The sequence below is a fragment of the Chanodichthys erythropterus genome, chromosome 10 (assembly GCF_024489055.1).
Source record: "Chanodichthys erythropterus isolate Z2021 chromosome 10, ASM2448905v1, whole genome shotgun sequence".
Taxonomy (NCBI): Eukaryota; Metazoa; Chordata; class Actinopteri; order Cypriniformes; family Xenocyprididae; genus Chanodichthys; species Chanodichthys erythropterus.
Window position 1 is genome coordinate 11809021 of NC_090230.1, and position 23950 is coordinate 11832970.

Sequence of the window (23950 nt, forward strand, 5' to 3'; positions counted from 1 at the left end):
TTTTTTTTCTTATCAACTATGTAAACATCTTTTATGTAAAATATCTTACTCAGGGCAGAACTAAATAAAAAATCAAATGCATTTTGTATGATCTCTCTTATTTCGTTCACATTTTCACAGATTCTGCAAGTGGTACTGTATATAATCTACTAAAATGAAATTTCATTTAAATTAATCTAATCTAATAAAAAGCCATTAAAATGACTACTTCCTGTCATTGTTTTGTTTACATTAGCGCTATTCATATAAGATATTATGTGAGTCATCCATTCAAATAGGAAAATGTGTGTGTTAAACACTCAAATGACTCACATTGTTTAGTGAGAGAGGGACTCACATGTAGTAACCTCAAATCAAAACACAAGGAGCTTGTTTTTCAAGATACCCACCCCCTTTTCATGGAATGGAGTTCTTGGAATGAAAATATAACATTCCGATACATTCATTAGTCAGAACCTTCTGCAAGGAGACTGTTGTGAAATTTTCAGTGTTGATTTTTTGGTACTTCTGGCAACATTTCACAAATAGGGATAAAAATGTATACATATGGAGATTTAAATGTGATTTTGGCTTATCACACTCAAATTCTTCTGGGAAATCAAATTCGACCTCCTCTGAGTTCATGTATGGTGGAGAATGAGTTCTAGAACTCCATCTGCTAAAGAGCATGTGACAGGTCATTAGTTATGTTTTTGTTCTTGAAGAACATTTTGGATGATAGCAGCAACTCTAGTGCCTGGTCCTTGTTACGTTATAACAAATGGAAGGAATGACCACAGCGCAGTTGTCACTGAGAGTTTTGGCAGGGTCCAAGTGTTATGATGTGATTGACATAATGTGTGCAAAGAGCATTTAGGGTACTGGCACATAATGAGTTATAAATCTTTATCATCTCAAATGACAAGGAAAGAGAAAATTTTAAGTAAAATGTATCAGGTTTTTTTAATTCACTCTTCTCTATAATATTTTGCATGAATATTGACATAACATGTTATCTGATCCATTTAGTTATACAACCTGAGCTTAGATACAAACAACTATTTGTGCAGTTTCAGGGCCCCATTCCCATATACACACTACTGTTTAAAAGTTTTGAATAATTAAGATTTTTTGTTTATGAAAGAAGACTCTAATGCTAGCCAAGGCTGCGTTTATTTGATTAAAAAAATACAGTAAAAATGGCAATATTGTGAAACATTTTTAAATGTATTTGTATTAAGAAAGAAAGAAAGAAAGAAAGAACGAAAGAAAGAAAGAAAGAAAGAAAGAAAGAAAGAAAGAAAGAAAGAAAGAAAGAAAGAAAGAAAGAAAGAAAGAAAGAAAGAAAGAAAGAAAGAAAAGTTAATTCAAGGTGACAACTGCATGTTTTACTATGGTACTTATACTTTACTATGGACATCGACAGCTCCTGACTAGCAACAAATGTGTGACCGTATTACCCCGCCTGTGGGCTGAGACCAATGGTGCTATTAGTAGTGCTATTTAGGAACTTAACTGAAGTCTGAGGCTCAGATTTCATTTGCCAGGTTTTCAACCAGCTCCAGGAGTTTGGGAATATTTTATTTTCTCAGTTTATATCAGCCTGCGCGCGCGATAGGAATTGGCGAAGGTCACAAGTGCACAAAGTTTACGCAGAAAAGATATGAACATTTTCTCATTCCAATGCGTTTCGTGGCTCATATTAAGCTTCACTGGTCTGTTCGTCGCTGCTCTGGAGGAAGAAAACTTCTCGAACGAAGTCTTTGGTAAGATGTTTGTTGATGCTCCATGAGAAAGGAATTCGGAAAACCTGAGGCGTTATTTTATTTGGACGCGGTGCGTTTCTTTAATTTTTAATGTCTGCGTTTTTAACTCCTACCGCAAATCCTGCGTTTTCATGGCAAATCTTTAATATCCGGCATCTGTCTGAGGTTTTAAATCCATGAATTAGCATGTAGAAGAAGTCGGTCCATTTAACGTAACTTGACATTTCTTCGAGTCAACCTGATGTTTTAATTAGAGGATTAAAGCATCGATTAAAGCTGTGATAATAGTGTAAATATACTATGGCTCCACCCACTTTGTATGTCAGCTGAGTTGAACTATGAAAATATTTACTGTCCTCTTGTAACCTGTTTCATAAAACATGCATGTTACATCTGAAGCATAAATATTTAATATTATTTTTATTTCATGTTTTATTACATAAATTTACTTTTTTAAATGTAAAATACAATTTTAATTACATTGCCAATTGCTAATGCTAATATATATATATATATATATATATATATATATATATATATATATATATATATATATATATATATATATATTACAGTTTGGAGGATAATTTGTTTTTATTTTCATTTTTTATATAGAATTATTTTTTTATTTTATAATTATAATATAGATTTTTCACAACACTTTATAATTATATAAACTAACATTTTTTTATTTAATATTACATTTTAATTTGTCTTTTTATCTGTTATATTTCACTATTTTATTGTATTATATTACATTTTTAATTTGGTTATATATATTTTGTCAATGGCTATTACCTTTACATAGGTAATTTCCTGGAGGATCTAAGGGGCCTGTCAGATGTCAACAAAGCCAATGTCAAGTTTTCTCTCAGAAACCCGTCCCAACCAGATGATGATGTGTGTTACATTGTACTTGGCAAACCAGAGACTCTCAACAGCTGCGACTTCAACAACACTTCAAAAACCTTTCTAGTCATTCACGGGTGGACGGTGAATCAACACTTTGAATAAATTCATCTGATTTTTTTCAAGTCGTCCCATGTATGTTAGTGTTAATGTAGCTCTTTTCCTTTAGGTAAGTGGATTGTTTGAGAGCTGGGTTGAGAAACTGGTTGCTGCACTTTATGACCGGGAGAAAAACGCTAATGTCATTGTTGTGGACTGGTTGGACATGGCGCAGAACCATTATGTGGTGGCAGCACAAAACACAAAGATGGTGGGACAAGAGATTGGACTCTTCATAGACTGGCTAGAGGTTTGTGTTAGCAAATCAAATCAGGCAAATGATCATAATCATACTTACGTTGCGCATATTGTTATTGTAGATTGCTAATTTGTATTATTGTATTCATACATAATTCATAAGGAGACTGCCAACATTCCTCTGGAGAAGTTGCACCTCATTGGCTACAGTCTTGGGGCCCACGTTGCAGGTTTTGCAGGAAGTCATGCAACGAATAAAGTTGGTAGAATCACAGGTAGGTTCACTGGCTTTCTTTTGGAAATAAATCTTATGACAAGACTTAAATGCTCCGTATATGGGACAACGATTTGGGTTTTTTACAGGTCTAGACCCTGCTGGGCCGGACTTTGAAGGGGTCCACGGCCACAGACGGCTGTCCCCAGATGATGCCCATTTTGTAGATGTCCTTCACACATTCACCCGAGGTTCTCTGGGTCTCAGTATCGGTATCGAGCAGCCGGTCGGCCATGTAGATATATACCCTAATGGAGGAAACTTCCAGCCTGGCTGCAATTTGAGAGGAGCTCTGGAGAAAATTGCCAGTTATGGAATACTTGGTAAAGACCCCAATCTGGGATATTTAAATGTTTGATAACCATTTACCTAAATATTTCACCAAAATTGATTAAAAATATATAGTATGAGTAAGCATACATGCTCATGGGGCCATTGGTTCTTGAATTGTTGATTGTTGAAAAGTTTGTAGCATCGTAGCAATTTGACATATAAAAATATATTTATTTAAAAAGATTACTATTTTTTACATTTGAAAAATTATTAAATATTAAAATCTTTTTTAATATAAAATACTTAAATATGACAATTTATATAATACATTTTCTTATTTTTATAATAAATTCTAAATACTGATTTATCATCAATCCTAAAACTTAAATATTATTTAAAATATTTTTATATATTACATGTTGAAATTTTCATAATGTATAATTTATTTAAAATAATGATTTTTTTTTTGTTTTTGTTTTAAATCAACAATTTATGCTGACCATAAATCCTAATAACACAAAATAAAATATTATTTTGTACAATATTCACACACACAAAAATTATATAAAAAACGACTACAATTTAATATAAATTATAAAAATGTAAAATAAATGACTTTTTATTTATTACGAATTCAATTCATTTTAATAATAAATGCTGATTTATTGTAGCAATGCTATTTTTTTTCCAAATAAAATGTGTTTTTTTTTTTTTAGCATTTTTAGCCATGACACTCATTTTCTAGAAATTTTTGTTATTTATAATGGAAAGAGATTAGTTATGTATCAGGAGGTTGTGACAGCATTTCATAATCACGTTTTTCATAATCTGGCTTTCTAATATGATTTGGCAACTTACAAACCTCTGCTACAAGTGATGCAACCTTTGGACAATGGAATCATTCATCTCTGCTAAGAACCAAGATATTTACTTGTGTGACAAAGTTTAAAATCTTATCATTTATGTTTCATTAATACCCTTAGCCATGAATAATGCCATCAGATGTGAGCATGAGAGGTCCATCCATCTGTTCATCGATTCCTTGCTGAACGAGGAGGAAGCTAGCAGGGCGTACAGCTGCGGGAGCAATGACATGTTCGACCGCGGCATGTGCCTCCAATGTCGCAAAAACCGCTGCAACACTGTGGGCTACAAAGTCAGAAAAGTCCGGAAGGCACGAAGTGTCAAGATGTTCACCAAGACACGAGGCTCCATGCCGTTCAGAGGTGAGTGTCCAATTTTTATTTTAGATTTTACTTTTATGTTTTCTATTTTATTTTTAAGTTTTAGGGGTTTTCTTTCTTTCTTTTTTTTTTTTGGGGGGGGGGGGGGGGGTGTCTTTACAGTTTAGTTTTTATTAAGTTTTAATTTATTTAGTTTTAGTTATTTTAGTGCTTCAACTTGAAGTAAAATTGAGAAATGTTGCGATGGCAACTAGCTGAAATACAAAATAAGTTTACATTTTCATATATATTTCATTTTTTTAAATGTTTAGTAAATGTTTTATCTCAAGTAATGAATGTTTTTTATGGTTTTATTTAAAGTGCCCCAATTATGCTTTTTCGAATATTATCTTTCGTGTAATAAAGCCATTTGTGAATATAAAAGGTCTACAAAAAAGTTTAAAAAATCAAAGTGTATATCAAAAATTAAAGAAAGAACCAATTCTGAACTGCCAGAAATTAGTCATAATTTAACATTAAAAAACATAAATAGTAATTTCAGTCTCACATCCAAAAAGGTTTGTATCAGGATGTGTTACAAACTTGTAACACTGCAAATGTGTTACAAACCTACGTAGATTTGTATCAGGATGTGTTACAAACTTGTAACACTGCAAATGTTACAAACTTGTAGGTTTGTATCAGGATGTGTTACAAACTTGTAACCCGGCAAATGTGTTACAAAACTATGTAGGTTTGTATTAGGATGCGAGTTACAAACCTGTAACATTGCAAATGTGTAAAAAACCTACTTAGGTTTGTATCAGGATGTGTTACAAACTTGTAACACTGCAAATATTACAAACCTTTGTAGGTTTGTTACAGGATGTAAGTTACAAACTTGTAACACTGCAAATGTTACAAACTTTTGTAGGTTTGTATCAGGTTGTAAGTTACAAACTTGTAACCCTGCAAATGTGTTACAAAACTATGTAGGTTTGTATCAGGATGCGTTACAAATCTGTAACATTGCAAATATTTGTAACACAATGTTAGGGTTTGAAACACATTTGCATAATGCCAGCCTGTGGTCTTCATTGGCTGCTCTTCGAGCAATGTCTACTTTGCCCTGCCCTCAGCTGAGGCCTGGAATATGCTAGTTCATGTTGTCGACACCTCAAGAAGTCATGATTTTCTCCTTCACGAATGCAAATCCACTTTTCCAAAGGATGAGGACTCGGCTCGAATTGATACAGTAAAATCACAGCCATCGTAACATTTCTTATCACTGTATAAGTGCTAAGGAAGATTCTGTGCTGAAATTCAGATATGGTAATAGACATTTTGTTTCCGACATGCGCTGTAAGCAGTAAACCAATCACAACAGACTGAGCCATCTGACCAATCAGAGCAGAGTAGGCTCTCAGAAAGGAGGGGTTTAGAGAGACCCCTAAGACCTTTATCGAACCGTTTCAGACACTGTGAGAAAACAGGTTATGCCGCAATGTATATTATGAGGAAATGAAAGTGATTTTTGACCTTGGATGCATGTAAACCTATTGTAGGAGACCTCTAAAACAAAATAAGGATCCTTTAAAATAGCATATTAGGGGCACTTTAGTTAACGACAATAACCCCGGTTGTGTGCGCTACAATATTTGGTCATTTTTTATTTTCATAGTTTTTCACTATCAGCTGAAAATCAACTTCCTTGGAAAAATAAATCAATTAGAGACAGAACCAGCCCTGACAGTCTCACTTTACGGTACCAATGGTGAAACAGAAGATCTCAAGTTGAATGTGTGAGTAATCAATCTTATATCTTCTAAAGACAACTATATAGTGTTCACATCAATCAAATGTCATTGCTAACTATCTTTAAATTATTTCAACAAGCAGACAGGAGAAGATCACTGCCAATAAGACTCATTCATTCCTCGTGGTAACCGACAAGGACATTGGAGATATTCTGATGCTGAAGTTTAAATGGGAGGAGTCCAGTTCCTCTTTATTCACTTTACTCTCCTCGTGGTGGTATAGAGATTCCACAAATTCTGATGTACAGATCCATAAAGTCAGAGTCAGAGCTGGGGAGACACAAAAAAAGTATGTTCCTACTTTCTACTTTCTAGATATAATGAACCTAAAACATTTCTGAGCCACTTTTGCTCAATGACTTGAATGAATTGGTCTCAAGGAAGTCAGTTTTCCTCTGTTCAAACAGGTGTTCTAACAGAGTAATTCCAGGTGTCACATTAACTATGAAACACTTCGCAGCCAGAAAATGTCACAATGTGTCTTCATTTTGAACTTATCTACTGTTTTATAATTTCAAACCTAACAATTTAATAATTTCAGTTTTGTTTGAAAAGTTTACTTTCTTTATATTAAATGCCACCTGATGTAATGTTTTATCTAACACAGTGATATTCACAGATTTTTAAGTATCTAACAACTTTCATTCTTCGTTTTTTTGTAGGATTGTGTTGTGTTTGAAAGATCCCCAAAAAGGAAGTTCGGTTCAGGAAGTTATATTCGTGAAATGCAGGGAACCATGGAGGTCTTTATCTAAAAGGTGACAATAGCGTACTATAATTAAAATCTTCACATTTATTCTAAAATAATTAATATATACAATTTTCTTTGTTCCAACACAGGCCTAAATTGAAGAGCCAATGAAATGATTTGCAAGAGATTTTGATGAAGCACTTCAACAAATGTATTTATACATATGTTATTTATTAAGGTTGCAACTGCACTGAGACTGTACTGTATTGAATAATGTATTGCTATGAATGTGATTCATGTAGATGGATTGTGGACTTTTGTACTATCATATGGAATAGGCTTAAAAAGCCTTGAAATGTGACTGATTTCATTGAATAGCATGGTTTTGTCTTTGAATTAGGTCATCAATTCAGTTTATCATTATAAGTGATTCTGATTCTTTTGGCCACAAACACTGTCCAAGAAAACATTGTACTACATTACTTATCTGTCTGTTCTGTGTTAAACTTTTTTTGTAATAAATTATACTCTAGAAGTTTCATGTTAAAGGTGCGGTCACGTTTACCATTGTTGGGCGAATTTTCGCGGGCGAAATCCAGTCATTTCAGTAGGAATCAATGCGATTAGGAATATCGTGTGGGGCAACAGATTTCCACACCAACAAAAGAAAGATGATTGGTTTGATAGTGACTTCTGTGATCTGTGATTTTGGTTTACTTCTGACTAAACTGTCTGTAAACACATGGTACGTTTCTACTGAGGAAAATTTAAACAAATAGCCTACATTAATATCATCACTTGAAATATTCAATGTTTAGTATGAGCAACAACTTGAGCAAAAACACATTTAAGTCAACTCCAGTAAGTTAATCTAAAAAGTCATAAGGAAATGAAAACATAAATGATAATCTATTGTGTTGAATATGTTTTATTATTGGTACAAGTTTCTTTTTTTTTCTCTTTTGCACTTTATATAGGTAATCGACATTCATAAGCAGGAAAGATATTCCATAAAAATACTGGAACTGACATTTACTCTGTATACTACATCATACAAACTGCTACAACATTTTATACATTTTTTTCATGAAAAATGATGTACATCAATAAAATGAACTGTACACTGTGAAAAACTATTAAAAAATTCTATCTTTGAGCTAAATGTATGCCTTTTTTTAATGTCTGTACTTAAAACATTCATTTTGTATATGTATTTTTTTGTTAAATTCTTGGAGCACATACTACTCATACAAATTAGCCTCACTATTTTAATTATTTACACTTTCATATCAGTTGAACATGCAAAAAAACCTACAATTTCCTATTAAATAGTTATTGACCTTTTTTACCCCATTCATGCTAAATGTCACTTAGTTCTCTATGCTTATCTTGGTAACCACCCCAAGGATGACACAAAGAGATAAAATCATGAAAGCAAATCCAGCAACTCAAACAAACTGGTGTCGCGATATTACTCGTCATAGCCAAAAGATTGCAAAACATGAAATTTTGAACTTGCTGATATTGTTTTGAACCTGTGGTTTCCAGAGAAAGCAAATATGCAGAGACAACCAAAAGTAAGCCATTTGCAGGTTGACACATTTTATTGTAGCATTCCCAAAAACCTGTTGTTTATTCTAGCTTTCCATGAAACTACAGCCATCTGTTGTGTATGTTGAGATTATTTGGCTTTCTCAAAAATCTCAGAATGTCATGTTCTTGGATTTCTCTGAAATAAATGTAGTTGACATTGTGTACAAAGTTAATGAGATCAACGATTTATAGTTAAAAGCTGGACAGTATTCAATCCTCAAAACAGCACTGGAGATAAAATAACTTTGCAGAGACATATGAGTGAAAGAGGCAAATCATGTTTGGACAGATGCTGTGCATGACTCTCAGCTGTGTATCTGTCTATGTGTTTTGAACATTTTCTTGCTTGCAGGGGTTTCTTGCCAGTTGGAAGGCCCTGAGTTGAGAGATATTTACCTGGAGCCATCAATCTCAAGGGACTGTCCAAAAACACAGATAACCCCAGCCATTACTGCTGAAATGGCGAGAATAGCCAGAAGAATTGCCCACCAATGTGCCTACGAAAGGGAAGAGAGAAGTTTTAAATTATATAAAGTAAACTGAGTAAGGTAAAACAAACAAATAAAAAAAAAAAACAGATTTTTTGAAGAAAATCACAACCCCAATGCTAGGATCATGTGGATGCTTGAATACTGTTATATAATTGCCAATGTGTTCTGTGTGTTTAATTGCTTATTGGTTCCTTATTGGTCCAAGTCAAAAGAGCCCACCCATACCTCCAACACGACTCTCCTCAATATGCCATATGATTTGAGGTACCACTGTCAACAACTTCAAACAGTTCTTTTAAGTAGTACTAGTAACCTATTTTGTATTAGTGCCCAATTTGACAAACATTAAAGCTATTACATACTATTTTACACCAGACTGGCAAGGTCGTCTGATAAGGAAATACAAAAAAAACAGCCCATTCTAGCATGCAACATTAGACTGTTTCAAATGCTAACAACAAACCTTCATCCAACTGGCCATGTCATCGAACTCATCCAATTTGAGGAAAGAATTTTTGAGCCTTGCAATTGGGCCGTCAGCATTTAGAATTCGGCAGAATTTAAACTTGTCGCAGTAGCCTCTGTTTTCAGAGCAGGGTGATCCAGGAACCAAAGCCACACGTTTCCCACCAAAGTAGTCCAAAAGAACCGAAGAAGTGGTGCTTGCGCAGGTATTAGGTTTGTCTATGGAGAAGAAAAAGAATAATGCCAAAGAAGGAAAATAAAAGTCGGATACAAGAACATATGTGCTTCATTTACGTTTTTATAAAGCAGTAATGTCAGCGCAAACAGCTGTTTATGCATCTAATTTATTTGGAGCAGTAAACACGTTCTCTTGTGGCGGGACACTGTGGTTACCTCTCTGCTGGCAGCACATGTGGCATTTCTCTGTCTTGTTCTCTCCCGGACAGTCACATTGCACCATGTTGTACAATGCGCAGAGAGACATGCCACATTCCTGCAACATCAAGCCACAAGACATTGGTTATAGAGGACGTCACATTGTATAAAAGAATAATACACAAAAATACACCCAAATTGCATCATTACTATGCACATTAAGCCAAAATGTTTCCATGTTCAGCTTGCAACCACAAATTTTGATCAGAAGACAAAAAAAAGCAATCATTTAGATTTCTCTTGTCTTTTTATTCCCTAATGCCTACCCAATCTTCTTCACGCAAACAGATATTATTTATGACAATGTGATGTTTTTAATGACTTTGGCCCAAGAAATGGGGCTGTTTTCAATAAAATCACAAATTTGTATCACATACTGTATGTTCTCAAGACTATGCTCTGATTTTATGGAGTATCCTACTCAAATACATTGTTTTTTGTATTCTGAATAGCTAAAAAATGGGTGAAATCTGATGCTAACAAATGTGATCCAAACTACACCCATATGTGGTTAGAAACTGGATCAAAATCTGGATGTGTTTCAGTCTGAATGGTCTGATCAGATATCAATGTAAATATGCAGATACCCTGAATATGGACTTAACTGAATTGAAACAGACAAGATTTCATTACTTGCAAAATGCGGACAGCAAGTAGAAATCCAGATTGTATTTGAAATCCAAATCGGATTAGTACAGTGTGAACACAGCCAAAAAGAATATAAGATATAAGAATATAAGATTGTACCCCACTGAAACAGATACGTGTGCCATCACTGCATATTGTCATGTTTGGCTTGGCGGGAGGTTCTGGACAAACAGCAGAGGAACCGGAGCATACACTTTGGTTGCGACACTCAGAGTGGCGTTCACACATCAGCCCAGCTTCCTTGAAGGCACAATGGGAGCTGCAGCACAGACCCTGGCTAGGACTGAGATAGTTATAACTGTAAGGTAAATATTTACCAATGATCGACTTCAAGAAGGTAGGTTTGGTGGACCTGAAAAACTATGATAAGTTCAGACATTCTTAGAACCTATTCCGAATGGTGCTGTTGATGTAGCCTTTATTTGCATGTTTTCATGTAGTCCACAAGACCCTATGGAAGGGGTGTCCAACACAAATCCTGGAGGGCCACCTTCCTGAAGAGTTTAGCTCCAACCCTTCAAGACATTTCAAGTAATCCTGAAGACCTTGATTTGGTGGTTCAGGTATGTTTAACAAGTGTTGGAGCTAAACTTTACAAGAAGATAGTCCTCCAAAAGTATGACTAGACACCCTTGCCCTATGGCAGGGTGTCTGAAACTAGTTTCAAATTATCTGGAAGACCTCAATTAGCTGGTTCAGCTGTGAAATTAAGACTGGAGCTAAACTTTCCAGGAAGGTGGCAACTCCAGGAGCAGGACACTCCTGGTGTAAGGTCTCCCATTTGTCATTTTATCATAAGGGAGCTTAATATCACCCTAGCACCATTGATACATACTTTTGGAAAGCCCCCTCTGTGACAGTGGTCTGTTATCCAACAGTCAATGTGACTTTAGATCACCAAAGCAGGGTCTTGTGGACTGCAAGGGTTGACTAATGGATGCTATCTTTGGACCTTAAAGTAAAGAAATTTAATTTTTCCAAAAAGTCCACAGGTCATCCTCCTGATACAAAACGGACTGATGCAAACCTGCATTGTTTTTCAGGCTTCAGTCGACATTCAATGCCTAAAGGTTCCTTCGAGCTGTAGCAGCATGGGTCTCTTTCATTGTGGCCCACGTCGCACTCCTCACCGTCTTCTACGATGCGGTTCCCACAAATGGGCTGCCCGCTATCTGACAAGACAAAACCGGCACATCTCCAGTCAGTTAGGTTTACCTCACGCCATGAAGCCATGGAGATAAGCCCCACTGTAGGAATGATTTAGGACTGAGACAAGCTAACGTTCTTTAGCACATCCATCCCATCCCAGACTTTAGTCACGCGCCTTACCTACAAAGCATCTGTCCTTCTTTGTATTCAGAATGTTACTCATGTGCCGCAGGCTACAAGGGGAGAACTTGTCGCTGTTCTCCTCAATCATGTGGGTGGCTTGAGGGAACATCAAGAACCTTCCTTTGCCACCAGTGATCTCCAGGCTTCCACATTCAGAACCCTCATCGTGCTGCCACAGACAAAACACAAAGTAAAACGTAAACATTATAGATGCACTGGCTGACCGGCCATAAATAGCTTTTAGTTTTATTTTGGCCAATCTCTGTACCGGACTTGCACACAAACTGCATTGCAATCATTTCCCAAAATGTCATTTGTGTGGAATATTATGAAGTTTGTAAACAGGACTTTAACACAGGCTAGAGATGTGACACGCTGAAGACGGACACAAAGAAGAGAACACAGACGCGCCAGCAGAGCAAGGCACTGCAAGGGCACTGTTTGCAATGCTTGAAATATAGGAAGAAAAATACAAACATTGAATTGGGGGTGGGTTTATATGAATGTATCTCTTAAGAAAAATGTCTTCAGAAAAGTTTCAATGACATTTTCTTTTCCTCTTTCCTCCGTATAAAGTAGTCTTTATAATCACAGTGTATAGCGGTAATCAGAATCAGTGCATCACTTGGAAAACATTCTAGATCAGGATCAGGATCAAATAACCTACTAGTTAGTTGCCATTCTCCTTTGGAGAACAGTTGAACAGTTGCAACAACAGATCTACAAGCATTATTTTTTTAATACTATATAGTTATTGGCCCATATATTTTTCATACATATTTGACTACAGACAATACTGAGCATTTACGTGAGTTTAAGTCCTGTAATAAGCCTTTTTTTCCCTTTAAATATATACATAAACGATACTTATTGATGATTTTAAACAATGTAAATGTATGAAATATTACTATATATAATATTCATATTATTTTTTACATGATTGCCATTGATTCATTTATATTTTCCATGGCTATAAAGTAGTTACAGGTATACAAATTAAGCACACACTATATTGTTTATTATTAGTTGCAGTAGTTGTAGTAGTAATTTTTTAAATAATATAAAATATTATTATGTGTAATATTAATTTTATTTTTACTTGATTGCTGTTGATAATATCTTTCCATGGCTATGAAGTAGTTATACAACTACTTCCAGGTATACAAATTAAGCTTTTCATTCACACAAGCTCTGTGGCTCCAAGAATGAAATGAGATAGCTGGGCCAAAGGGCTTTGGCCCCTTTCCCAGGCCTCCCATAAATCACAAGTGATGGGGATTCTCTGATCTGCACTGCATCCCAAATTCAGCCTGGAAACAATGAGCCATGCTTGTCAGCCCTCTGCTGTCAAACGTGACTTAACATATAAAGGGAACGTGGACAGAACTAATCTGCCATAGAGTCCTAGGAAGTGTGAAGTACATGGCTGCTACAGGTGGAAAAGTTCACCAATCATTAAAAGGCATTTAGATATGCAGCATACCGATAATGTTCTTTAGTGTGACATGCTATGCTAAAGCCAGCCAGCCATCATTTGGCAACAGCTCAGCAGCAAGCAATTTCAAAACAAAGCAAACAAAGCCGATGAAGATTGCAGCCATATTTGATTAATCATTCCTACACTGATTTTAACTATTAATTAAACTGACAGAGGTTTGTCGGTGATATCAATCAGCTGGTGGTGACAGCAAAGGCAGACATACTCACAGAGGCTCCAAGACTATGGCCCAGCTCATGGGCAAAGGTCAGGTGCACAAGTTTGGGAGAAAGGTAGGAGCCATAGTTCTGAAGGGTGATTAAACCAGTGTTATGGCTGGAATTGCGACCATCCTTCATGATCGTCTCAGAGCAGATTCCTCCCCAGTTATCTGAGAATCAGAGAAAGTAAAATTTAAACTTAAAAAAAAAAAAAAAATCAATCCACAATGCTAACTTCCGGCACATGTGTTAAAGCAGGGGTGTCCAATCCTGCAAGTTTAGCTCCAACCCCAATTAAACACACTGGAACCAGCTAATCAAGATCTAACTAGGCATACTAGAAACTTCCAGGCAGGTGTGTTGAGGCATGTTAGAGGTAAACTCTGAAGGACAGTGGCCCTCCAGGACCGAATTTGGACACCCCTATGTTAAAGCAAATATTAGATTGACGCAGGACATTTTTCTTAAAATCTAAATCTGTGTTTTAGCACCGCAAACTCTAAGTTCACATGTTTCTTGGAAATCAGTGTGTCGGTGGAGTTTATGTTGGCTTAATATTTTCTGTCATGATTTACATACTGTAGAGCATGAGAAGAAACCCCTTGCAGAGTTGCTTTTTCTAATATGAGCTCCCCTGTGTTTCGAGCTTATACAATGCCAACAGACAGTTATACTGCTGATCACAAACAGCTGGTCTTTTTCGCACAGCACTAACCACTTACACGATCACTGACTCAAGTCTGCTGGTGGGTTAGGCTTGTAGTTGGTCAAGATCAGCTGGTCCATCAAAGTCTCAAGTCCTGGATTGTTTTAATCCAGGCTGTGAACTTTTAGTCTGGCAAAATCAAAGGTCAAGCTTATGACTTCCTCAGATGTTGTTAGATTTGTGTTCACAACCAGACTGCTGGAGTGTTTTTTTTTTGTTTTTTTTTGCGCCTGTCGGGGGGGAATTTACAAGGACCATACATTGTGGGTGAATAAACTGGCTAAACATAAAACTTATGTGAACTGTGGGTTTATAGAGGTTTTATGGTTGTCATCTGTATCTCATGTACGCCACAATTCTCACATGAGGAATAGTTCTTCATTGAAATTGCTGAGTCATTTGTCACTGGTTCTAATTTAGAGAAACACAGGAGTTTTAAAATTATCTGTCTAAAAATTCCTAATGGCAGCTAAATCAACTGAATGAGAATAGGATGTATTATTATATAATAGTTTATTATAAATCATTATTATTTATGTATGTCTGGATTATTAAACTTTATATGTTATTACTATAAGAAATAATCTACGCTTTGAAATTTTAAGGTCCGCAGACCTTGTCTAACCAGCAATAGTGCTATTAGATGGAGAATGGTGTGGTCCTGATAAACACATTAAAACAACTATATGGGCTATATTCAATTAGGTAATGAAATATGAATGCAGTGCATGGTTGCAGAGCTTATCATCCCAACTGACTAAGAACAGGGCCAAATTAAATGAAGGTGAACTGTACTCTAGTTCACAGACATCTAATGATGAACTCATTCAACAACATGTAAGGTGACCAGGATGGTGCCTCAGGGTCATTGCTGTCTTTCACAGTTGCTATATCAGGCTCTTTTTCCACTGGACTTGCAAGGAGCCATTTTTGTCACAAGGTTTTTAGGACACAAGGCTGTTGATTGGCACCACAACACAGTCACTTGAGAGAAGCCATCATGATCTAGGGTTATACTCAGCGAAACAATCAGTAAAAAGCTCAAACCAACTACAAGATAGTATTTAAAAGTTGCAAAAGTAGGACTTAATACCAGAGGACTATGGGAATATCTATATTTCTATTGTTCATTGTACCAGGCCAATCGTGTGCTGCAGTGATGATGTATTTTTGAAGGCCAGAAGTTAGCATCACCATGGTTCCATTGACAAAAACCCAATGGGATTTTTCCTTTGGCTTTAGGATTATTGCAGAAAATAATCTCCCTTGGCCAAAACAACGCTATGATTGTTAAGGTACGGTCACATTTACCTTTTTACGGTGAAATTATGTGGGCAAAATGCAGTTATCTTTAAAGGAATCCACACAATCTGCAATTTTGTGTGAGGGGTGAGGTGAAAATTTCCAAGCGGATTTCACATCGGACCTAAGATTGTTTAACTCTTAAAGCCCGATTTTGCAGCGTTTATATAAAGCTGTTTGTTTTAGAAGTGACCTTTGAGTAAGCATTCGCAGCACTGTTGACAATGGACCTACTAAGTTTCGCAAATGTGACCACACCATTAAACATTTTGTTCATCATAATCTTCACAAATGAATAAAACTTTTATGAAACTTTAAACCTAAATACAATCACCAGTAGTAAAAGCTAATGTAGACTATGAATGAACTACACCACGGTTGCATGACTACAACATCACCGTAAGCAATTAAACTCTTTCAGACTTTGAGTTAGAATAGTTTACAAGAGTGATGATTAACATAACAAAGCTGTGGAAGCATACTAGAGAGTAGATGGGTTTACCTGTTCAGAAGTTTATTGTCCCTGAAAACTTACAGTAAAGACTTTTTAAAACCAATCCCAATGAGGTATTACTGATGTATTTTATGTTGTAGAATAAAACATGAAAATATCTTGAGCTTGTGTTAACCACACCCCTTATTTCAGGAATTTAGGCAAAAACCCATTAAAATAAATAAATAAATAACATTGACTTGGGCTAAAACGCCCTTTTGGGCTAAAAACTTGTTTCTGGGTTTTGGCCTACAAAAATATGTAATCCCAGCAGCATTCTATACAACAAACAATTCTACATTTGTTAAAAGTAGACTTGGATTAAAGTAGATTCAAGGTCCAAGTCATAATGCATTGAAATAGAAGCCAATCTATCAAAAACACTGACTCTACAACATCCCAAGCTGCTATAGTAGAGTAATGCACCTTTGTTGGGTAAGTATGATTGCCAGAAAGCAACCCCTGCAGCCCACAGCCTAATATGGAGTTAATTTGTGAAAATAAGCCTAGTCAAAACAAGGCAAAAAGACTGTTGTAGGACTTGCAGATGTCTTGGTTAAATTTTACAGATCTGAGCATTGGCATCCATCATGTTTCCTAACATGTTTGGATGCTAAAGCACTAGAAAGTAACATCAAAGTCATCACCGCTGTGAAATTTGTCCAAAAAAGCCTGAATTAACAAGTTTACACAAGAGGCCCATCCCATATGGAATTGAATGCAACTTGATAATGGATTTGCATGGTGTTTACATGCTAATATGCATGTCTAATGAAATCTCCTCACGTGAGGGCTTTACCATGGAGGCACATGTGGTAAAAGGAATGTGGTTAGTCTAGTTTTTGTGGCAGGGGCGGAGGTCTAGCACGCATAGCTCTCTGGTCACATGTCACCATTACCGTGGACTCACACCCCCTTTCTCAGCCAATCACAGAGGGCGCTGTGGTCAATCCCATGGCAACATTCTAGGATCTCAGCTGGTGGCCTGCACCTCCAACCACAACAATAATAATCAAAACAATGACTACTCAGATTGCTTGCCATATGAGATCCCAGTGGCATTCAGATACTGCACCCAGTTGGGGCCAGTATACATTTACAAAGCACTACCTCTGTAAAAGCATCCGCTCAGAAAGATCTGAGAGCCACTGAGGGTCAAAATGTAAGGAATGTGTTGGAATATGAGTGAATACCTTGCTGAAAAGACCAACACTGGACCAGTGGGATGACTGTTTGCTCGGTTGGGTTACAACAGTAAGACTTTGTTAGGTCTTACTTAAACTGGGAAATAACATGCACACAAATTTGTAAACAAAAGTTTTGTTAAAAAGCTGCAAATTTCAGGTTTATCCTGTTATGGTTGATTTTTAAGACTTTTTTGACAAAAGATATTTTCAATTAAATATGATACGTAAATAATCATGAAATAAAATTAGCAGTATATCATTAATAAGTAGTATATAAGTTATCAAAATTAAAAGGCAAATACTATAAAAACTGAAAAATTAATAAATATGAAAATATGTAGAATTAAGAGGCAAAAATGCTATAAAACTGAAAAATAAATAGATACTAAAACTTGTAAAATAAATAACAGGAAAACATAAAAATACAAATAAACAAACAAATAAATAAATATGTATACAAGGCAATAAGTAAACAAATGGAAAAATGTGTAAAGAAGGAAAGAAATCAAACAGAAAAATATATATCATCATCATATCATATATTTTGTAATAATTTTGTTTAAAGAGGGATACAAGTCCAGTGGAAAAGTTTATGCAGTGCAATGCATAAACATTTAGTATCATGTAAGTTGTAACTATTGTCACACAACTATGCTAAGATGTATCTTAGCTGGTGCAACTGGCCCCTGGTGTCTCCAGCAACATTCTTAACTAACCAGCAAGAGTTCCATGGTCAAGCTGGACCATGCTGCTTGACTGCATGACCAGTATGAACTATGGAAATTCATGCTGATCTTTTCAGCAAGTTAGATAAATGAATTGGTCATTGAAGATGGAAATGTCCCATTTATGAAATTCAGGATATTGTTGATGTCCATGGGAACGACAGCTAAGGTCAAGTCCTGTCATGTAGAGGAAGTTGCTAATGTAGAATGAATGCAGCATTGATTGTGTTGTGGAGAAGAATGTTAATTGCAAGGTCAGTTTAGCAGTGCTACAAACAATGAACAAACAACACAGTTATTGCTTTGGTTAAAAGGGATTCAACTGATATAGTGTAAGGTGTTTTTTTTTTTTTTTTTTCTTCCTTGCATTATACTGTATGTTGGTCTGCTTGTATTGTGTCTACAATTATGAGCGTCACAGAAAACAAATCCTTGACCAGGGAGTCTTTAAGTTTATTATTAGTAAATCTTTCCACCTGTTTCTCATAAAATTCTCAAAACTGCACATGCAATTACGTAAAAACTCCCAGGAAGGTTGTTTCTCTGAATTTTACATGAGAGTACATTCTTTCCTAGAAGTACTTGACAAAGACCATCACTCCCCACCCAGACCCCCACCATCCACACTGCAATTTTTCAATAGGGCGTCTAGGGTTTGAGTGATGTTATCAGAAACTTCTCTTCAATATCACGTCGCGTCAAGGACGACTGTGGATAGAGGTCACATACCAATGGCATAAATACCATTCAAGCCCAGTTGGCCACCATTGAGTATAATAATATTCCTTCACGTGACATTTGTTGTAGGCGTCAATGAGGCGGCTTGTGTTACCGGAACTGTCTAGAGTGGATGGGCTGAAATATTACCTTCTTGTCCTATCCAGGCCAGGCCAAGAACCCCACTGAAGTCTCTGTTGGTCAAGAGATAAGACAGGCAGTAGTCGTTCCAGTTCATCTCCGAAAACAGACTCAACAGCTTCTCAGGCCCAATGTGAGTCTTGTCCAAAGGACTGTTGGGATCTTCTTCTGTGATCACCTGAAATTATCAACCTGTTTTATGTCAATCCAGACCACTGTTGCCAACTATTTTCAATGGAAAGTAGCTAAAGCCTGCTTGAATGTTACTAGATGAAGCCATAGACCTTAGTCAGGTTAGATGCCTTATCGAATTTAAAGGGTTAGTTCACCCAAAAATGAAATTTCTGTAATTAACTATACACCTGTAAGACCTTCATTCATCTTTGGAACACAAATTAATATATTTTTGATGAAATCCAAGAGGTTTTTTTATCCCCCATAGAAGCAACGTAATTAGCACATTCAAGATTCAGAAAAGTAGTAAAGACATCGTTAAAATAGTCAACATGACTACAGTGGTTAAACCTTAATGTTATGGAGTGACGAGAATACTTTTTGTGCGCAAAAACAAAATAAAAATTAAAGCTGCAAGCAGGGCTCAACGCTACCCAGTGGCCTTAGGAAAACAGTCAACAGGATGTCATGATCACCAGTTGGAGCGCCCTATTTAGCCACCATTGCCTCACCTCTTCAAACTTCATTTCCCATAACCCATTTCCCGGACTCATTATCACTTCATTGCACCCAGCTGTCTTGTATTATGTTATTAGTGTCTGTCTATTTATACTGAGTTTGTGTCTGCTTTTGTTATCGAGGTTTAATTTCTGTCACTGGCTTCACTGTGTGGTTTTCTTGTTTTGTGTGGACTTTATTGTGGACTTTGACTCATGCTTGGAAGGATTACGTGTTTGGATTACCCCATTAAAACTGCACTTGGATCTGATCCTCTTGTCTCTGTGCCATCTCTGACACAGAGGGTGACATGCATGCAAGCGAGTAAATACAGGAGAATTATGGGAAAGTGATTTCATAATGCTAAACTTCCTGCTGCCAGCAGGTGCTGCTTTGACAATAACTGAATATTGCCATGTAGATGTGTTCAGGCCAGGACTTTTATCAAACATGTGAATTTTGAGGCAGATTGGACATCGTATGCCTGAGTTGCGACTAGTGATTGCGAGATGAAGCCTCATGAAGCATTGAAGCTTTTCAGCCAAGTGGTTCACAAAAAGGTTCATTTCTCGAGGCTTCATTTGCTCACAATACCACCTGGTGGTCAAAGAGTGTAAAACAAGTAGATACATTACAGATGACCTGATGTGATCTGTGATACACTGTATTTTGCGGCAGTTATGGCCTAGAAATAGCGGTGAAGAAAAAATCAATTTCCACAAAGACTTATATATTTATTTGAATGTAATGTGTATTTTCTGGTTGTATATAATGATTGTATAACATAACTGTGTAATAAACGTATTGGCTTCAAATGAATGGGGCTATCAAATGTGTGTAAACAAATTCTTTGGTCATAACAGGCAGGAGAGACGATGTTATTATTCTAAAACCACAAATTCTGAGGGGATCCCATGGTTTATATGTCTGTCAAAATGTCGCATCAAGATTTGAATCGCATCCAGTCGAACCATTCAAACCTGTCAGGCATAAGCGAGGCTTCGAACGTCATCAATGCCGTCATTGATCTAAAGCGATACAAGCCTCGATACGCGCTTCACTGAAAGCTTCCGGGATTTCTCGAGACACGCTCCGAAGCCTCGGCACAGACCGTAACATCATTAGTTGCGACAACTTCCTGTTTCGTGGTGTTAATCACACACATTAGTGCTTGGACAAGCGTTTCATGATTTAACGTCTTTCTAGTATGTTTGGTAATTCGTGGCATATTGAAATGTTTGCTAGGAAAGCATGTAAAGTATACCATTTCCTGTTGCCCACAGGTGGCGCTATGACTGTAACTGAATATTGGCATGTAGATGTCTTCAGGCCAGGACTCTTTTCAAACGTCAAGTTTGGGGCAGATTGGACATTATATACCCTAGTTACAACAACTTTCTGTTTCACTGCAAAACATCAAACTTTGTCAGGCCGCCAGGGACACACCCTTCAGCGAAAACTGTAGATCTTCGCAATTTAACGTCTCAAAGGCCTTTATATTAGAATGACTAAATATGACGTTGATCTGATTAAAGCTCTAGGAGGAGTTTGTTAAAGTACAAGGTCTGGAAATGGCTAATTTCTTCCTGATGGTTTTCAGATTTCGCACCAGACTTTTTTGTAGGTATTGAGCTGTTAGATGTGTGTGTACTGAATTTCATACCTGTACGTGAAACATAGCGTCAGGGGCACTTTGTTGAAATTTTGTAGGTGGCGCTATCGAGCCATTTTGCCACACCTAAATCTGAAATATCAGACGTAAATTTTCACCACTTCTGATGCATGTGCAAACTTTCATGAGTTTTCAAGCATGTTTAGGCCCTCAAAAATGTGATTCATTTCGGAGAAGAAGAATAATTGGCCGAGCAATTACAATAGGGTCCTCACACCATCAGTGCTCGGGCCCTAATAACAACTTTATTCAACAATTTAGTCTCTCCACTGTCATTCTTCTATGTCAAAAGTACCAACTTCGGTACCAAGTCGGAATTGAAATTTTATAAATGTGATGCTATGAGCGTGTTGAGCGGATTCATAAACACCTCTGACTGACCATTGTGTTCTCGCATTCATCAGATATGTCTGTGACTCCTATTGTTCTCCTATTGTCCTATTGTATTGGCCGACTCCTACATCAACATCACAGGCGTACATCGTGCTGCTCATGTGAGCAGCGTCGGCCAATACTAAGTCAGCCTTCTGACGTAGAACCTGTAGGAGTTTATTACTTTTCTGGACCTTGAATGTGGTAATAACACTGCTTCTATGGGGATAAAAAACTCTTGGATTTCATCAAAAATATTGTGTTCCGAAGATGAACGAAGGTCTTACGCATTTGGAATGACATGAGGGTGTGTAGTTAATGACAGACATTTCAACTAACCCTTTAAAGTGGATGAAAATGATTGTGAGGGATAGTCTTTACAATGGTACTGTATAAAGGTCCTGTATAAAGGTCCTATTTTTACAAAGTTTTTGTCTACTAAACATTTTTTTTTCTGAAAGACGTTTCATCAGCTGAACAATCAACAGTGCAACGTACTGAACACACTGTATTCTGTCCCTCACAGCGTTGTTTTCATTCCTGACTAAAGACTTTGCATCACTTAGTATATTCGTGACATCTTTGAATTGTATTTGCATTCTGCCTAATGTCGGCACTTTACATCTGTTTTCTTCTCCTAATCCATGATTACACACTGTATTACTGTATTTTTATATTATATATATCCAAATGTCCAATAAAGCAGTTCTCATTTACATATTTTCTCCCAGACAATGGAACAAGTACATGCTAACAAGCAACAAAAAAGTCGCAAGATTTGTCATCAGATCTGGCAACACTGATCCAGACTTTAAATCTTTAACATGGATGAAGCATTAAGTCATGAGGATGGTAAAAATACTCTTTATGGCTGAAATGATGTGTGAAAAAGGGCAAAACAAGAAGCTTACGGTAAGGAATTTCACTTTGAAGTTGACCAGCTCTATGCCATCAAAGTCAGCTTTGTCAAAAATGTCGTTTACTGCTTTCATGTAGGAGGAAACCTGCAAAACATGTTGCATTAAGCTCATGATTAACTGATTTCATCATCTACTCTTGACACCTTTTTAGAAAGAAATAGCAACAGGCCAATAGACAGAATGATGGACAGATTATTTTGCCACATGCAGCAATCTTATCAAATTATTTGATCAGTTGAGACATTGTTCTTAAGAGCTTCAGTTGCAACAGTGAATTCTCCAGACAGTCTCTTGCCCCAGTCACTCTCAGTGGAATGAGGCACATTTCGCCTCTGAGGGAATGAAACCACTCTAGGGCAAAGTGTCTGGTGAGGAATATAAGTGACAATCTGGCCGCTGTGCCTTACAGTGAGCAGGCCAAGATCAACATATTAGCACACAGCACTGGGTGAACACGGTAATGTGGAAGAACACTGCGACATGGCACACAGCCGGAGTACCTACACCCATTTACACAAACACTTCTTAATCTGTTATGAAAAACAATCACAACTCAAGATATTACAGTTTATCTAAATGTATATAAATGTAATGTTATGATTATACGTCTGGAATTTTATTATAATTTCATATTTACATTTTAATATGTATTATGTTTACTATTTAAAAGTACACTAAATTTGCCAAAAGTTTTGGGACGTCTGCCTTTACGTGCACATGAACTTTAATGACATCCCATTCTTAATCCGTAGGGATTAATATGGAGTTGGCCTACCCTTTGCCGCTATTACAGCCTCAACTCTTCTGGGAAGGCTTTCCACAAGGTTTAGGAGTGTGTTTTGGGAATTTTTGACCATTCTTCTAGAAGCACATTGGTGAGGTCAGGCAGTGATGTTGGCGAGAAGGCCTGGCTCGTAGTCTCCGCTCTAATTCATCCCAAAGGTGTTCTATCGGGTTGAGGTCAGGACTCTTTGCAGGCCAGTCAAGTTTCTCCACACCAAACTCGCTCATCCATGTCTTTATGGACCTTGCTTTGTGCACTGGTGCACAGTCATGTTGGAACAGGGAGGGGCCATCCAAAAACTGTTCCCACAAAGCTGGGAGCATGAAATTGTCCAAAATGTCTTGGTATGCTGAAGCATTAAGAGTTCCTTTCACTGGAACTAAGGGGTCAAGCCCAACCCCTGAAAAAACCTCCTGGCAACTGTCAAA

At 36.8% G+C, this 23950-nt stretch overlaps 2 protein-coding genes across 3 annotated transcripts in view; one reads left to right on the forward strand and one right to left on the reverse strand.

Moving 5' to 3' along the window:
• The first annotated feature begins 1446 nt into the window (after positions 1-1446).
• LOC137027686 (lipoprotein lipase) lies at positions 1447-8338 on the forward strand. Of its 2 annotated transcripts, none has more exons than XM_067396015.1 (10): positions 1447-1745; positions 2554-2738; positions 2824-3003; positions 3115-3226; positions 3315-3548; positions 4482-4724; positions 6343-6463; positions 6558-6767; positions 7141-7236; positions 7319-8338. In XM_067396015.1, exons 1-10 carry the CDS (start codon positions 1643-1645, stop codon positions 7338-7340), a joined length of 1506 nt encoding a protein of 501 aa, XP_067252116.1. In that variant the 5' UTR covers positions 1447-1642; the 3' UTR covers positions 7341-8338. The 2 variants fall into 2 exon arrangements, with proteins under 2 accessions (XP_067252116.1, XP_067252119.1); XM_067396018.1 differs by having other exon boundaries at positions 1449-1745; positions 6561-6767.
• A 175-nt stretch (positions 8339-8513) lies between these two features.
• si:ch1073-396h14.1 (disintegrin and metalloproteinase domain-containing protein 10) overlaps positions 8514-23950 on the reverse strand; it is a 33234-nt gene continuing 17797 nt past the window's right edge. The window contains exons 7-15 of the mRNA XM_067396013.1: positions 22730-22822; positions 19112-19280; positions 13841-14001; positions 12131-12302; positions 11829-11973; positions 10901-11084; positions 10112-10211; positions 9717-9937; positions 8514-9259 (exon numbers count right to left, since the gene is read on the reverse strand). Of these exons, the coding sequence (XP_067252114.1) occupies positions 9155-9259; positions 9717-9937; positions 10112-10211; positions 10901-11084; positions 11829-11973; positions 12131-12302; positions 13841-14001; positions 19112-19280; positions 22730-22822 (1350 nt within the window). The 3' untranslated portion in view covers positions 8514-9154. The remainder of the gene's footprint in view (positions 9260-9716; positions 9938-10111; positions 10212-10900; positions 11085-11828; positions 11974-12130; positions 12303-13840; positions 14002-19111; positions 19281-22729; positions 22823-23950) is intronic.

Coding starts and splice junctions, on each gene's coding strand:
- LOC137027686 (XM_067396015.1), top strand. CDS start 1,643: ATGAACATTTTCTCATTCCAATGCGTTTCGTGGCTCATATTAAGCTTC. Junction 2,739..2,823: donor TAGTCATTCACGGGTGGACG/GTGAATCAACAC, acceptor CTTTTCCTTTAG/GTAAGTGGATTGTTTGAGAG. Junction 7,237..7,318: donor TGGAGGTCTTTATCTAAAAG/GTGACAATAGCG, acceptor GTTCCAACACAG/GCCTAAATTGAAGAGCCAAT.